The sequence below is a fragment of the Diachasmimorpha longicaudata genome, chromosome 3, assembly GCF_034640455.1.
Source record: "Diachasmimorpha longicaudata isolate KC_UGA_2023 chromosome 3, iyDiaLong2, whole genome shotgun sequence".
Taxonomy (NCBI): Eukaryota; Metazoa; Arthropoda; class Insecta; order Hymenoptera; family Braconidae; genus Diachasmimorpha; species Diachasmimorpha longicaudata.
Window position 1 is genome coordinate 7,819,180 of NC_087227.1, and position 17,112 is coordinate 7,836,291.

The 17,112-nt window shown below is 41.2% G+C and overlaps 1 protein-coding gene across 7 annotated transcripts in view; it reads left to right on the plus strand.

The window, feature by feature from the left end:
* Positions 1-17,112, plus strand: part of LOC135160290 (uncharacterized) — a 179,503-nt gene that overhangs the window by 157,575 nt on the left and 4,816 nt on the right. For 2 of the 7 annotated variants that reach the window (XM_064116692.1, XM_064116690.1), the window contains exons 8-9: positions 11,755-11,973; positions 16,540-16,825. The exons of 1 other annotated variant lie outside the window; for it this stretch is intronic. In XM_064116692.1, coding sequence (XP_063972762.1) covers positions 11,755-11,812 — 58 coding nt within the window. In that variant the 3' untranslated portion in view covers positions 11,813-11,973; positions 16,540-16,825. Of the gene's footprint in view, positions 1-9,953; positions 10,036-11,754; positions 11,974-16,539; positions 16,827-17,112 lie in introns of those variants that run through there. 4 more of the 7 variants (XM_064116688.1, XM_064116689.1, XM_064116691.1 and 1 more) reach the window with 4 other exon arrangements.

Consider the following 17,112-nt stretch of genomic DNA (forward strand, 5'->3'; position numbering starts at 1 on the left):
TTGATATTCGCGTTGCTGATAGGACGATTTATTTATTCCAGACGATATTCGTTAACTGTTAGTGCGTGAACTTTTGGGGGGACCAAAGAGAATCTGAAGGGTAACAAAAATTCCTTGGTTAGTAATACATGAAGAGAAAAATTGTTAAACAATTACCTGTCTGCTTGGTGATCTAACAACTTTTTTTCAGATAATTTTCCTGATACGGAGAAAAAAATTCTTTAAAAATTGTTTAAATATTCGGAAAAAGTGACGGAACAGGTACGTAATTGAAAAAAAAACAATTTCTCTCCATGTGCTTGCAGAATTTTAACCTTATGAACATTCAAATTTTTTAACTTCTGGCATTCGTATCATTTTCTAAAATTTCCATTCGGACTTTACCGAAAATTACTCTCTGCATTCTAATCCGTAGAAACGACGATTATCGTTTCTTCAAACTCATAATTGTGGGTACTCGGTCGCACCAAGCGCAAGTTTAATTCCCGTGCGATATTATAATTAAGTGCTATTCACATCGAGCATCGGAGAGAGAGAAGGTAATGGCTGGCGTCACGTCAAGTGGTATTGGAGTACCCGTCCCACGCCTTTACCTTTCGGAACAATCAGCGTACCGATGTAACTCGTCACGCGAACCACTTTATTCGAGGTTATACCGAGAGTTCATGCCACATTCAATTGCATCCGACTTTTATTATGATAATTTAACGTTAATTTTTTCTCATCGACCAATCCTATCCATCTTTTCCCCCTCCCCTCACTACTCATCTTACGACAATACAAAAGTACGTCAATACATCACAACTTTCTATTATATCGTCTCATCTAAAGAGGATTAAATAACTTAAACAATTATTATGAAAAAAAAGCGATGCTTTACCCTCATAAGAGCGACCCCTTTTTAAATCAGAAGGAAATTATTAGTAACTCATCATAGAATTATCACGATTCGTCAAGTGGTTGAATAAAAAATTCAACCCCCTTCACACATTATTAAGGATGAGTCGGTTGCTTGTAACGAGTGGTGTTTGCTCGACCGAACAGACCAACCACAACCGGAAATTGGCTGCTTGGGTTATCAAAGTTTGCGGCTTGCGTGTCTGTCGGGGTTTGGCGTTGGTGGTGAATTGCAGGATATCCATTAATACGCGAAGAGTACGCAAGTGAAGGGAGGAAAGGGGGAGGAGGAGAGTAAAGGGGTTGTGCCTTCATGAAACTTGGGTTTGGGTTAGCGAGTTGGGTAAATATTAATTTGCTCGGGCTGTCGGCACCAACTACCTTATTCCGTGGCCTCTCGCGAGGTTGATCATGATGGGCATATGAAGGTATAGATGTAGGGGTGAGTATCATGTTCAGGGGTGAGGGTAGTCGATCGGGTAATTGAGAATTTCAATTTTTTAGGGGTTGATGGGCTTGATCGCTGAAGCTTGATAGCTGAAGAGATTTCAATTGAACGGTGTTTTGTAATTACCAGATGTTGGGGCTGATGTTAGGAATTTATTTATATCTTTTCGTTATTTTTTATGGTAGTGCTCACACGGATAGTAAAGTTCAATAAATAATACCCAAAATATTTTGTAATTCTTGAAAAGTCATTCAGAAAAAAATCAGACGAATGTCAGTTTTGTCTGACGTACACTTTTCTTCGGAGTTAGTGAACTTTTTGAAGAATTTTTATTAATTTTATTGATTATCACTGTATACAACAGTGGAAAACTTGAAAATCTTTCTTGTTTAATCAGTCGACGATTTTTTTTCGCTAAACTTCATAATATTGAGACAAATACGACGGGCTAACCACAAACGTCTTTTTCTACTTCCCCACTCGGCCTTTTCATTTCAAGAGCACTGCTTACTTTGGCAAAATGGTCGGATGGTCGGATGTACGCTCCGAGGGTTGAATAATAAATTACCCCGTTAGTTGAAACAATTAATTAATAATTCATGATAGGCAAGAGAGAATTTGCCAGGTGGGTGGAGCAAGAGCGAGAAGCGGATTGAAACAGAGATGGGTTAACTGGCGAGAGGAGAGTGTGAGAAGCTGGTGTGGGGGAGGTGGCAGCCCAAACCCCAAGTCCCTACCAGGAGGGCTGTAATTTGCGTTACGACCGATGTCAGAGCCACCATCCTGAATATAATTTACTTGAACAAACTAAAATCCCCACCCAGTTTTTGGCAGCCATAGAGAGGGAGAGAAGGGGGGACTGCGACTCGTGAAAATTTCTCTCTCACTTCAACATTATATTTGGGCGACGAAATCAAACCCTCATCAATATTGCACAGTGAGTTTTTTCAACCCTTCGTTGTAGATCTTTTAAAATCATTTCAGATTTCAAACACTTTTCATCAACATCGAGTAAATCACTAAATTAAAGTGAGTATAAATATTACGGTAGAATTATCACTAAAAATTGTTTAAAAAATTTGAAAGTTTAAAAAATTGGATTATAAAAGAATATTTATATTGACAGCTCATTCCAATGTGGTTATCTACAGATACTGCTAATTTTTAAAATCTGATAAATCAATACCCACGAAAAAAAAGAGAATTTAGTAGTTCCAATCAACGCTAGAGATCCACCGTCGCGATGAGAAAGAAGATGGAGTGGGAAAAATGGATTGGGGGGATGAAGGGGGGGATGGGGAGTGGTACAGAAATACGCGAAGGGATGAAGCGTCGTTCATAAATCTCAGTAGATTACTAAATCCCAGGGTTTGATGGAACCTCGCTTGTGCTTGCTCAGAATAGGTGGCATAGGGATGGTAAAACCTCGGTGGTGGCGAGGGGGAGAGCGGGTGGAGGCTATGGGATATACGATTGTCTTTCGTACATCTCGATGTATCTGTAACTGTAGATCGTGAAACTTATCCATCCCCTAGTGCTGATAACATTATCATAAAAGAGCCATACTTTTGGATATTCCGTGATGAAAAGTCAGGGGGATTTTTGGATTATTCGGAATGTATATTTCTTTTTCAAAAATTTCCCGAGAAGGATCAGTTCCATTTAGAAAATTCAGGCGAATTGTCGAGTCAGAAGCTTATGCTAATATCAAATCGAACAATTTCCTAGTACAAAATTATTAATTGGTACGTTGGGGTTTCCATCAACAACGAAGACAACGAAATTATCTCAACTTTATCAACCCCTGAATAGTCCTCACAAAGAGTCGATTTGAGGTACGTAATATCGGATGACAAAAGTCGAGCCCAAGGAAGGGCAAAGTATTGCGTTGAATGTGGAAATGGACCCCCACCGAAGGTATCTAATATGGCACAAGTTCTCTCTCCCCCGAAGGATGATGAGACCTCGCCCCGCCCCAGCTACGTTGAGCTCAGGTATTAGATTATGAATATTCATGACGGTGTGTCTGCGCAGTGCTTCATTACACCCTTCTCGAGGCGCCCACCCGCGTTTACCTCCACCACCACCACCACCACCCCCCTCCTCACCCCTTTCCCCATCCTACCCGAGCCATTCTGTTGTCGTTCCTTTTCCCGCCGTTTTCCCAACAAATCTCCGTCTTCGTCCTCTCCACCCCATCCCATCCCCCTTCTCTCCCTCCCCCCTATTTCCCTATCTCACCAGTTTTACCTTCATCCATACCTACAGTTTGCCGCGCGCACACCCGAGCATAAAACCTGTATGCGGAGGTTTGAGGAGAAGATAGAAACGAGAAGAGAGGAAAACCGGCCCGTCAATCAATATGCAACACCACCAACCGTACTTTGCTTATCTTGCCACTGCTCGTCGTCGCTTCAGCTGCATTCAAAAGTTTGAGTTTGTTGGGGTTATGTTGGATGAATGGGAAAAGAGGTGAATGAAAAGGAGAGGATGTGGTTGAGACGGTGAAAAATTTATTCGATTGAGTAAATTATTGTTAATTCGAGACTCGGGTTTCTTTTTATCTTTGTGAAGTTGATGAAATTGGGTGCACTTGCGGGGAGAGAAAAATTCTTGAAAACTTGGGTAATCATGTTTCGTAATCTGCCGGGTAAGACAGTATTCGGTAAATTAGGGACCAGTTATGCACTTTTTTCCTGAACGCTCTGGACTTTTTCTGAAAGTGGACTGATAAAGTGCGCAGCTGTTCCGTAATTTTGACTGACAGATTACGAAACAGGTACGTAATTTTTCGAGAATTTTTCTCTCCGTATATTAAATGAGATGGAAGACATCTGGATGACAGTGTTCGCGGTTCACCTGTCATCTTGTCGACCCTCGAACGTCATTTTGCGAATGAAATTACAAGGGTTGATTGGGGCGTAGCATCAAAGCTCAGCTGTGGTCTTGTGATTTATATATTCATCTCCCATGGTCACGAGATCAGCAGTCATACGCAGATTAATCTGTCTGCGATCTATCCGATCTGCTGTTGAATGTTCAACTGTCATGTCATGTTCACGTGTCATTACCTCAACAGTCATTCTCCGATCCCGCCATAATTTCGGGAAAAATCATGTGGAGGCTGAAGTCATCAGGGCTTTCATCCCGCTTTCCCTCATTCATTCGATTGGATAAAAAAATAAAACGGCGGAAAAGTCCATCAATAACATCGAAAATATGTCAATCAATCACTCACACTCGATGATTCTTTGATATTAATGGTGGCGTGAAATACGCAACCCTTGGTATTAACTGGGTGACTGCGAGGTGATGAGCCAGATTTTTCGTGTGGGGTTGGTATGAAGGCTGTGCACACAAGGCCCCTCTCACCCCCGTGGCGATGGAATTAATAAAGCTCGCGTATCAAATACACCGAGACAAGACACCCGAGCATAAAAAGAGAGAGCAGCCGGCGCCGGACGGAAATGGCCTGGGCCAACGATCGCTCAGGCACCCCGTCGAGTAGTCGACTACTCTCTCGGTCGATCCCGCATGATTTGATTAGCCTCAGATTGACCCCATACGCAAGGCCACTATTCCCCGGCTCTAATCACTCACGTGGCTTCTTTTTATGCCTTTCCCCTCTCCCACACCTCGCAGACACCCCATCTTTATCCATCCTCATCTCTCTCTCTCTCTCACTCGTGTTCTGGCTTCTCTCTCTCTCTCTCTCTCTCTCTCTCTCTCTCTGTTTCTCGGCGTTGGGTTCAACCCTGCATTGTCGAGGTGGTACCATTAGTCTTCTGCCAGGCACTTTATGTCGGGAAATTTGCAATCTTTCCATTTAATAAATTGACGCTGTATGGAGGAGACGAACAGGGGGTTTATCATTTGAATACATTAGCCTCGGTGTCGGTACTCAGGAGCTATGAGATGGATACGTGAAGTAAAAAAATTGAGAACTTTTTTCTGATGGAAATAATCGGTTTTATTTAGTTTAGGGAGATGGGAAAATTCTCAGGGCGTGTGATAATAATAATTTCTTGTTTTTCCTCCTAAATGAACATTTTCGTATTTCGGTGGAAGAGAAATATTTTTTTTTTCAAATTGTTTTTCTCCGGTGTAATCACTGCCAAGGAGGACCGAGTTAGGTTTTAATTATTATTTCAGAAGATGAATATTGTCTATGTGACTCTGAATGAACTCTATTAATAATTATTTAGTTTTTTTTATTTCTGATTTTTATTTAATGTTCATAATTATTCCAGGAGTTACTCGATTTAAGAAATAACAGATTGAAAAAATATGTTTTTCCCTGAAGTAAATGGATATTTGACAAAACTAATTTTTTTTCTCAGTGTGTTACAGATTTGTTTTCAAACGTTCCACACTTTTGACTAAATATTTCTTTGCTTCTAGAAAATCAGGAACTCCATGAACATTTTATTTCAGTTATTCTACTATTTTAAATTTTTAATTAACACCTCCTGCCCATTCATCGACGCGTTTCATAAATGAATTGTGTATTTTACTATTGATATGATTTATCACGTATAAAACAAGTGTGTAAGCAATATATGAATTTGTCAAGGGGTGGATGTGTACACAACTTCAGCATCCGGCCATTTACTCACACAAGGTGGTGGTATTATCCCCAGTACTTCTCCACTCATCTCATTTCACCCCCGCATTCTCCTGGTATTATGATGGTAATACCCGTGGAGTTCATATTATTGCCGAGAGTGAGGGGGAGAGAGGGAGCGAGGGGAGCATGAAGAAGTGGGGTGAGTGTTGAGGGTGGATACGATGGACATACGGTGGATACAATGAAACAGAGTCAGGGGTTAATTTGAGACAACGCGAATAAATGTAGTTAATATTAGATATGAGGTGGAGGGGAAGGGAGATGGCCATTCGGGGTTCACCGAAAATTCTCCCCATAATTTTGTATATGTGCGTGTCAGTGGGACACTGTCCACCCCCTTCTACAATTGAGAACTGGCTATTTCACATCTGTTCCTTCACGCTTATTAGACTCAACAGGGATATGTGACATTTTCGAGAAGTATTTTTCTAATTAAACCATTCGGTTTTGTGAATGTTGTTCGGGTAGTGGGAGAGCAATTGTACTTTTCAATGGTCAGTTTCGTCTTTTGTCCCTTTCCAAATATTCCAGTGGAAGCGTTTCGTCAGTCAAAAGGTGACAAGAAAATCCTTGAGATATCAGACAATAACTCAAGACAAATTATGCATCCGAAACTCATTAAAAATAAAATTTTCCTGCTCTTTAAAAATAATTAATGAATTTTTCCGCAAATGTCCCTTAAAAATGTTAAACTGACCAATGACTGTTCAGTCAGATTGAATGTGATGATGGTAAACAACTCACATACATGTAAACTAGCTATGGAGGATCACATATGTATCGAAAATGGACTTTATTTGTTGAGGAATATTGGAAAAATAAAGTCAGTCAAATCTGGCACAGATTTATTTCGAAAATTTAGAGATCAATGTGCCATCCCGCTTTACCATTGTCTTAATCAAACAATTAGTCTCCGTCGAAATCAATAAAAGCAGAGGAAAAGACAAAAAAAGAGAATGAAATTGTGGTGGTTACAGTGGACATGACCGGTAGTTAAGGGATCCAGGATGTAGCCGAGGTATAATTCGATTAGACGTTAGTCCGCGAGAAGCTCAAAGACGGAGAGAAAAAGAGAGCAGTTGGCATGCCTAGATTCTCAGAAAAGAGGGGAAGATATTCCCCAAGGAGGGAGTTGAGGAGTTACCATGAACCTTCATTATCTTCCCGTAGCCACTGGGTCGACTGCTATTAGCGCCCCAGCTAACTGACCCAATGGCTATTTCACGTCCAAATTGAACGAGTTGGAAGGACATTCCATGACTTGGTCACTCGAAAAATCGATTTCCTCATCGATTAAAAATTACTGTCACACGGAAAAAAAATATTTTTGTCAAATACCCATTAACTTCAAAAAAAATATTTATTTTTTCAAACTTGTATTTCTCTAGTCTAATTACTGCTAAGGGGTAACGAGTTAGGTTTCAATTACGATAATCATATTACTCCAGAAGATGAGTATTGTCTACGTGACCCTTAATGAACTCTATTAATAATTATTTGGTTTTTCTAAATTTCTGATTCTCTTGAGGGAAGAATTTGAAGTATTTAATACTCATAATTATTGCAGGAGTTATAAACAACATGATCGTGTTCTGGAATAGTATAAGTGACACAATTCAAACCTAATCAGAGTAATCAGGGAGTTACTCGTCTTCATAAATAAAGGATTGCAAAAATAAATATTTCCCTGAAGCAAATGAATATTTGGCAAATAATTTGGAAAATAATTTGTTTTCTCAGTGCATCAATCAAATTTCGAACCTCTAAAAAGTCCTCTCAGTATCTCATTAGGACTTTTGGTCCTAATCGATCGAGATGATAATATTCTTGGGATGAAAAATTATCGTGACAGTCTGGTAAGAGTAAAGACATAAAAAAAAATGTTGGACACAAGATGGCCGTCGAGACGGCTAGGAGCCAGTGAGAATGGCGCAAGATTTCTTGCCATAAAGGAGATTGCCTCTCGCACTAATGAAGAAACATTACCGACACGATATTGCTCCTTCAGCCTGAATTCTCATTCTCATCCCCCTCGCCTCCACCCCCCGTTAGTCGATCGATACCCCAAGACTAATTGTTTCTCATCTCATTATCGAGTTCATCCGCCTCAACCGGAACATCCCTCATATCGTCCACCATATTTTTTCCCACCCCCACAATTACTCACACATTCCAATAAAAAAAATCCCCCCCCTAATTCTCAATATTTTCAATTTTATTTATATTTTCCTTCTCAATGTGAGTTATTCGAGATAGAGGATGAATATAGGGGGGGTTTTGCGCCGGCGCGAAAACCCCTTTTCCCCCACGTATGTATTGACGCGCAGTGGTCACTGCCAGAACTCCAAGTTTCACTGACCATTCACCTACCCCGGGAGCACCGCTGTATGTCTTACGGAATGTCTATGATGCCTTCTTGCACCTCCCTGAAACCCCTCGTCCCGCTGACGAGGGCAGTCCATCCCCGGGAGGTATTTTCCCTCACCCTCGGAGTTGGTGCTCAATTTTGTCGCGAGTGCGAGGCAACATCCAATCAGCCGCACTCACCACTGGTCCTCTCTCTACTATCTCATTCGCAGAGATCTTCTTCTTGCGGATGAGTTTCTTATAGACAGCGGGGTGGAGGGGCTGGGGGGGGGGTGGAGGAAAGCGAATGACAGTATTGCTTTTGTCTGCAATTTTTTTCCCAGGAGTTCCAAGGACTTCTTTTCATATTCTTTCACCTAAAAAAGTATATTCTCAACAAATATTTTTATTCCTCAAATCAAACCAAAATTTATCTCTCAAACTAAAAAAAAATTTCGAATCCAAACACGTATCCATTGTTGAGAGAGTTTCATCCCTGTGTCATCACATATCCCATACACTCGTTACAAAATCAGGAACAAGGCGAATGAAGGGCGTCCCCCTCCACCCACACCTCCACCAATCTCCGAGATTGTGACAGTGAGAGAGAGAGAGGGAGAGAGAGGCAAGAGATGAGGCACATTTATACGTGAAATAACGCACACGAACAACGAAGGCATCAAGAGACCGGTGGTCGGTCCAGTGGCCGTAGCTGTGGCTAGCTGTCCTCCCCCCTCCCTCTCCACACCCCCTTTCACCCCCTTTATAGCCAACTGGACTGTAGAGGGTGGCGAGGCGTTGATCAATACGTGAAGATAGAATCCGATGCTAGCCCATATCCACCCCCACGTCGTTTCACCCCCTCTGGCCCTAACGGTTGGAACGCCTTGGATCCCCCTTTTAGTTGAAACGGTTCCCTCTTCTGATACTCGTCAGCCCGCCTTTAGACCTCTCACACTTTGTCCAGGATTTTTTTTTAATATATTTTTATTTTTTGCGTAGAAATAAAATTTTTATGAAATACTTGTAGAATATGAAAAATATGAAGAAAGCGCCTAAAATTAAGGGTGTCATTTAAAATATTGATTTGGAACTAATTGGGTTCAATTTCATTTAATTATTTCATTGTTCCAGAACCCGCTGTTTCCCTATTTTTCTTATTTTCATTAGATTCAGAAATAAATAGTTGGAAAATGTTTTTTTAATTTGAGCTGATGAGGAAGGTTAATGTCTCGTCCCTTGTAACGAGGCTCTTCTTTATTAAAAACGTTGAAATATTTCCTCCTCAGCAATTATTCCATACTCTATTCTCACTTTAATTCTGTAACGAGACCCCGTGGAACTCGTACCCGCTGAACATAACTGGCCGAAGTTGACCGTAAAGGCTCCTCTGGTATGCGAGAAAGGAGACCACTCGTAACAAATTCACTCTTGGGTTAATAATTAAAAGATAGTGAGCCACTTTTCCTAATTGTTCTTTACATAATACCCAATAATCCAAACGAGCGGAAAATACGGGAAAATAAATGTGTTGATCGGCTGCAATTTCCAGGAATTTTCCAGTGGATCCATCAATGCAGTTCGATACTGTCTCAATCCCTTTCTGCAAAAATATCTCCCTATTTTACTTCGCAGTGATCACGAAGGGATGTATCGTACGATATGGAGTGACTCCGATAGAACAGAGCGTCGATGAATCGCGGTAGGAGGGCAGTATAAAGCTCAAGAGGTGCGGGGGGGTGGAGGGGTGAAATGGTCGTTGGAGGTATAGACCAGTAGATGTGACGGCGACAGGGGTGGCAATCAATATGGGCCTCAACGCAAACACGACGCCGCTGTTGTACCAACATCAAATAGGCGGATAGCGAACGGCGAGATACGCTTCGTGTGTATTGTCTGCTTGGCTGCTCTCTATAAACCTCCCACTTTCGACATTTTCCACCCGGTATATTCGCCACACCACTATACCAACCACGACAAACGAGTATAACTGAAGCACCAAAAACCTGTGTGACGTTATGTGAAGCTGTACTGGTGTTTGTTACTGGGTGAAATGGAAAAAAGGAAAAAAAAAACTGGCTGATGCATTTTATACGATCAAAATGCAAAACTTTAATTCTTGGGCAAATTCAATTTAGTGAAGTGTATGTGTTGCTGTTTGAGGGAAAGGGAGGTAATTCGGAAGCAGAGTGATGGAATTGTGGGAGCCGAGGGAATGAAATGGACAGAATTTTTGGGTTTTTTGGTGGGTTGAGTATTGGGGTGAATATATCAATATATCGATATATTTTTTTATACATCGATATAACGATTTTTAGATGAATCAATCTACTGATGACTGCTTTCATTGATATCTCTCTGTTCATGTGTGAATGTAGAAATATATTTATTTCTTGTATATCATTTTTCGATGCCTTGTTGTCCTATGAGAATATAAAATATATTTCAAGTTGAAGAATTGTTCAGTTTAATTGAATGAAACATGAAAAAATATTTAAGTATCGCCGAGAATCTATTTAAATTACCAATATCAGTCACCCTCTCAACTGCGAGCCCATAAAATCTATGACTCATCGTCATGGGTATCGAAATACATTTGAGTATCATCTCGACACCGAGATTCTCTGAAGCAATAGGACCTGGCCCTATAACGCTCGGTGATAGTGCGGTAGAGATGGCCTCTCGAGGGGGAGGAGAGGGGTTATATGGGGTTGGAGGTTGAGACTCGAGATTACGTCACGCGACGCAAAGAGGAATCTTTGGGAGTCTTGGGGGCGGCCCAGGAATGCGAACCCTCCGGTCTCATTAACATCTTGCGTTTCCAAGAACCCCTTTAACTCCGGGTATTATTATATACCGACTTCCCACCCTACCTTGGAAAAGCTCATCTCACTCGCAAAATCCCTTCCCTTTACGCTAAGACGTTGTACTCTTTATTTGCACGGAGATTGATTTCCTTTTGTGTTTTTAAATCGTCGTTTTAACACCAATAACACGATTTTTTTTTCATTGAAAATATTCGCTGAGGGGAGAGTCTTTGAGAGGATGAGGGGATGAACCTTCATGAAAATTAATGTTGTCATTAATAGATGGAATAGGCCTACGCCTACGCTCTAAGTAACGAATTACTTGAACTGAATTCAGTTTATTAAAGCAAATAAACCCCTCATTAGAGGAAAAATAATTTTTCTTGTGCTTTATTTCCAAAATTTGCCCCATCCTAACGGTTATCCAAAAATTTTCAAGAAAGTATGGAACGCTCAGTGAAAAAATGCGTAACTGTTCCGTCATTTCTACTGAATACTATTTTGACTGCCAGATTACGGAACAGGCAAGTAATTTTTCAAGAATTTTTCCCTCCCCGTGAAGATTACTCTCCCGTTCAAACCAAAAGCCCACGAAATAAAAAAAAATGAAAGTCCGAATAATCTCACAGCCGGAATTGGTGTTGGAGTGGGTTGTGTTTACGTTGGGGAAATCTTACTGAAGAATAGAACTGAAAAAAAACCTGAAGAAGAAGCACTGGAGCGAGAGAGAGAGACAGAGAGAACAGGCAACGGTCGAGGAAAAACCGAGGCGCATCTCATAACGAAGGGGATTGCAAAGGGAGCTACGTCTGCGGCCCAAGAGTTGAGAGGGTGAGAGGTGGTTGGAGGTAATTATACCACCGCTGTTCCCGGATAATATAAAATGGTAACGCTGTACCCTCGTTTTTTTTACCCCACTCCATTCTCCTGCCCTTCTTTTTCCATGGCCAGAGACTCTCCCTTTATACGTCCGTCTTCGTGAAGCGCCCTCACCTTTGTAATCTTGCATAATTTATTTCTCGCTATTGTTCAGCCCCAACGAATTATGCATTATTCTGGAAGAAGGGACAACGGACCTTAATTCGTCAAAGAAAATTCGTTCGGGTAATGTTTTTATCCATTTTTCTTCTCTTTCTTATAATTCCTTCCTACAATTTTTTTTCTCCTCTCTCTGTTCAACCCTCCTCCGATGGGTTATTCGATGGTGATGGGAACAAACCTACTTACGATATTCAATCTTGGGGTGATTATGCCACCAATTGATTTGACATTGATTTAATTTTTTTTTTTAATTTAACCTTTTTCACGAGACAAGAGAACAATTAATGTACCTCACCATTGGCTTTGACGTTGATGCATTTTAACGGCATTTCCCCTGTCAATATCAGTTCGTTATTATCATTATTAAAATTATCATGAAATTTAATTGATTAATTAAATGGATGGATGGTATCGGTGTATCTCCCTCGGTGAAATTTTTCGTTCTACTAAATGCCCTGAGCATCTTCATTTTTTAGGATTTACCCTGGAGCTCTCGGGGATGGAAAGGGTGGGCAGACGGTGGGACAAAAAATGGCTGGGTTTTTGGTTGGTGGTTAAAACCAAGACCCCACTGAGCTCTGAATTATTGTTGTCCGGGGTGGAGCATACCGCGATGTTGGAATAGGGGCGTTACCATTCCTTGAGAGATATGATATTCTGTGGGGTAGTTCAACCAATGGGACACCACACAACCCCCTCGTACATAACATCCATAACATAACGTGATGTAATAATCAAGGGAGGGTAAAAAATGGGAATGCGGTAGAATGGCTCTGTTTAGGTACAAGTGTCGCTGGACATTTGATAAACTTTATTTTCATGATTTAATGGGTTCTAAATGGGTAAAAATCTAGAAAAAATATGGAACGTTCAGTGAAAAAATACGAATACTTTGGACTGACGGATTATGGAACAGACAAGTAATTTTTTAAGAATTTTTCTATTGTATAGTATGCGAGTTTATAGGGCGTGATAATAAACATTCTATTCGATGTGTTGATACTTTTTGAAGTAATCCTTTAATTTCATAACACAAAAAAACCTGTGAAACGAATTTTCGCAGGCTCAATCCATTCTATAAATGATAATTTTCTCAACCAGTCACTCCTAAATTGGATGCCGTCAGACACAGGTTGACGTCGCTTAAGACAACCCCCATACTCCAGGTGAAGAGAGGAGAAACGACGCCGGGAGTCTCCCAGATTGCAGGCGTTTCACGTGAAAAACGTGGGAGTGAGACAGAAAGTAAGAAACAGTGGAGAAAGAGAGAGACTCGAAGCTGTCACATCCACACGGGCCCGTTACTTCTGCTCCGCCAACTTTTGTCCTCTGGATCATCCCAAGTTCGTCCTTCCCCTTTTTATATTGCGCCTGATTTCATTTCTTATTTTTGTCAACTCCAAATCTTGTGGAAAGGAAGAGAACGAAAAATTCAATCAAATATTCACGCAGTGGACTGGTTAGGGGTACGGACAAGGAAAAACGAGGAAATTGAAGTTAGGGGTTGCTTTTCTTCGGGGCTTGAGGTTGGAAAAGGCATCAAGCAGCGATTGCCATTTTTATTCTCTCATGTATATTTTTTTTTTTCCTTCAAAACCCACCTCGATTTTAATCCACATAAAGTATCCCTACGGGTACTTTAATACAGCATTTGGGGTTGACTTGGTATAAGCGAAGGGTGTGGAGCAAAATAACCCCTCGAATTCGTTGATCCAGGGGAGGAAAAACTTTCCACCTACCGTATTTATTCCGCAAAATTTCGTTCTGGGGGGTGGAGAGTTCAGAATGTATTAACGATAAATTAGGGAGAAAGATGTCTGTTTATACTTTATCAGGGAATGGGGTAATTCTCGAAAGTCAAGATACACTGAGAAGAAAAATTATTTTTTCCAAAAATCCATTTACTTCAGAAAAGTATTTATTCTTTCAATCCTTAATTCCTGAAATGCATTACTTCCCGGATTATTCTAATTAGGTTTCAATGATCCTGGTTGTAACCCAAGTCGATCCCCATCGGGAGTAATTAGACCGAAGAAATACAATTTTGAAAAATAGATATTCCTCTGAAGTAAATAAATATGATCCCATCAAATATCCGTCTATACCTCATAAAAAATCCACAAGTCCTCCCAAAAAAGAATCACACGCCAAAAGTCACTCACCAAAGATTGACAGAAGGGCGTCAGCCTCGGTCTGTTGAGAATGAAAGCCGTTAGCTGACGCGAAGGGGGTAGGAATAGTGCTGGGCCGTAGATGGAGGGCGGAGAATATCTCGCGTATATTTCTCTCCCACCCTTAACCCACGTTGATCGCCCATCCACCCCCTCAGTTCTTCTCTTCGGAACTGGCGCTCTCTGGAAAGCATATACCTCCCACTCTCACAAAAGTGAAAGAGAGATAGAGAGAGAGAGAGAGAGAGACATGACGGTGAAGGCAGAAGCAGCTTTCCCCACTTCAGAAGAAAAGCACTTTCATAAATCTGCCAGCAGATATATGTGCGCACAATTTCCGAGATCCGGCCATTAAAGAGCCGGTCTCTCTCCTTTCAGTTGGTGTGTGCCCTCCCTGGGATCTTTCTCTTCGTCTCCTTATTCTTGTTCTTCTTCTCCTCGGTTCTTGCGGAGAACGAGAATGGGAGAGGGTGAAACTGGGGGTTGAAGAGGGGGGAAGGAGGAAGACAGTGCCTGCAAGTAATTCTCTCCGCGGTTATATCTTGATCTCATCCTACCTAAACCTCCCCCCCCCCACCTCACCGTCCCTCTTTCTCCGCCTGTTTTCCATCTTTGTTGGATACATTTGGAGGTTTTCGGCTAAGGACGACAGCCATTGCTATGAAGAATAAATGGCTAAGCAAGGCGCAGTCGGGAAAAGCCAACCCCTACCTTTTACCCGGGGGTAAAGTCGAGGCGTTTAGATAACGCAATTCAACAACATCTATACAAACTTGGCCCGGAGGTTTTTACCGGAAGGGTGGCGAGGGGGGTAGAGAGGGGATTAAATATTTAAGCGACTGATGGTGATGAAGTTCTTGGTTCTTAGGTGTTCTATGATTTTGGAGTTGAGGGAAAGAATATTTGAGTCTGAGGATGAGTTATGCTGATAACAATCTGACGAGCGAATAAAATTGTTTTGAGGAGTGGGGCATTATCAGATGCAATCAATGGACCTCAGCTGAAAGTCGGAAACAAACGTTGAAGATCAACTCGAGAAAGTTTTTACTCTGTTTAAAATACTGGCCGCTGTGTTACCGGAGATTGATATCACTGAGTGATATTGGTAGACTGAAGTTGAGAGAATAAAAGTACACGAGAGACATGAAATGTTCTTAAACAAGACTTTTTGAATAATCAAATTCGAAAAATAAACTAAGTCATCAGAAGAATCAGACATTCGAAGGAATCGAACAAGTGAGATAAGGAAAGTAGTGGAAGAGTTACAAGTTTCGCACCTTCAAATAGATTCATAAAATTGAAGAATCAACTGTGAAAACTTTTTACTTCTTTTTGAATCTTTTTGGATCTGTGGATCACTGTGTTATCGGAAATTGCTACCGTTGAATGATATTATTGTGCAGCAGTTCGGTGAGGAGAATAACAAATCACAAAACATCAAGCGGGGACAGCTGAGGTGATCAGAAGAGTCAGCAGTTTGGCGTCGACAAAACGAATGTACTAAATTATATAACAAGCCACCAGGAACGTAAAGATCATTGTCACTATCGAATTGAACATCCTGTGTCGTATTCATTCGATCAAAGATCCAGCAAATGCAATCTCAAATAATCTGATGATAATGATAACCTCATGATAGCCCTGCAGCTCAATGAGCGGATGCTGGGGTCCACCGAACAGGGAGAAAGCACTTTACAGATGGCCAGCTCAACTGCGGCATATTATACAAATTAATTAGCCACCCTCACCGACCTTCAGTAGAAGTATCACCCTGCAGTTGGCTGAGACGGACATATTATTTATCCAGAGCGATTTCTCCCCTGCCGCATCGCCGAGCAAAACATTATACGCTTCACTCTCTCAGTTTATACAAGCCAACAATCCTCCCCCTCTTTATTCTACCCTCATAGAGCCCTCGGTCGCCTAGTGTTCCAGCATCGTTTGTCTATCTTTCTATTTCCACGCTCCGGTGACTCGTAGCTTTGGCTTTTCTATATACAACAATACATACCTCCTTCACCTAGTGCTCCTTTTATTTTGTCCAACCCCCCCGAGGCCCCTCGTTGATTTCAAACTTCTACCTCCATCCCACCCCTTTTTTTTACTCTCTATTCCCTCACTCCCCAGAAGCCAATGGTCAATTTTCTCTTGTAATTCTGTTCGTGAAGAAAAAAAAATGACAAAATAAAAATCTGATTTCAGGGAGGAGAGTGGAGTTGAGTGATGGTGTTGGAGGCTGAATTCAGTGAAAATGGTGGTACCCAAAAGGGGTGAGGAAGTCGGGGGAGAGGAATCTCGAGTGGCCATCAGCTAGTGGCAACAATCAAATTCAAAAGAAAAGAAGAAAGTTTTTTTTCACTCTGGAAAGACTTGTGCCGTCTCATTCTCAATCGCCAACTCCCCGCTCAGTATCCAGTACAACATGGCTCGCCTCGAGCGCGGTCAGAGAGCGAAATGTGCGGGTGAGGGTGGAAGAAAAAAAAAATTTAGTGAGTATAAAAGAAAAGAGGGAAATGGATAGACGAGAAATTCCAAAGCAAAGAGAAAACCTGTGGTGTTTACTTTGTTTTTTGTTCATCATTTCTTAAGGATTTCTTGAGAAGGGAGAACGAGAGGTGATTCACTGAAAACTTGGAGAGATTTCTGATGGTTAAGACTCTAGAGAATTCAGCATTCATTGATAATTAGAAAATTAAAAAATAACCATTGAATTAGTCAACTTTTGACAATTCTTCGAATATTGATTATTTTACATTTTTCCCCCAGGAATTTCCG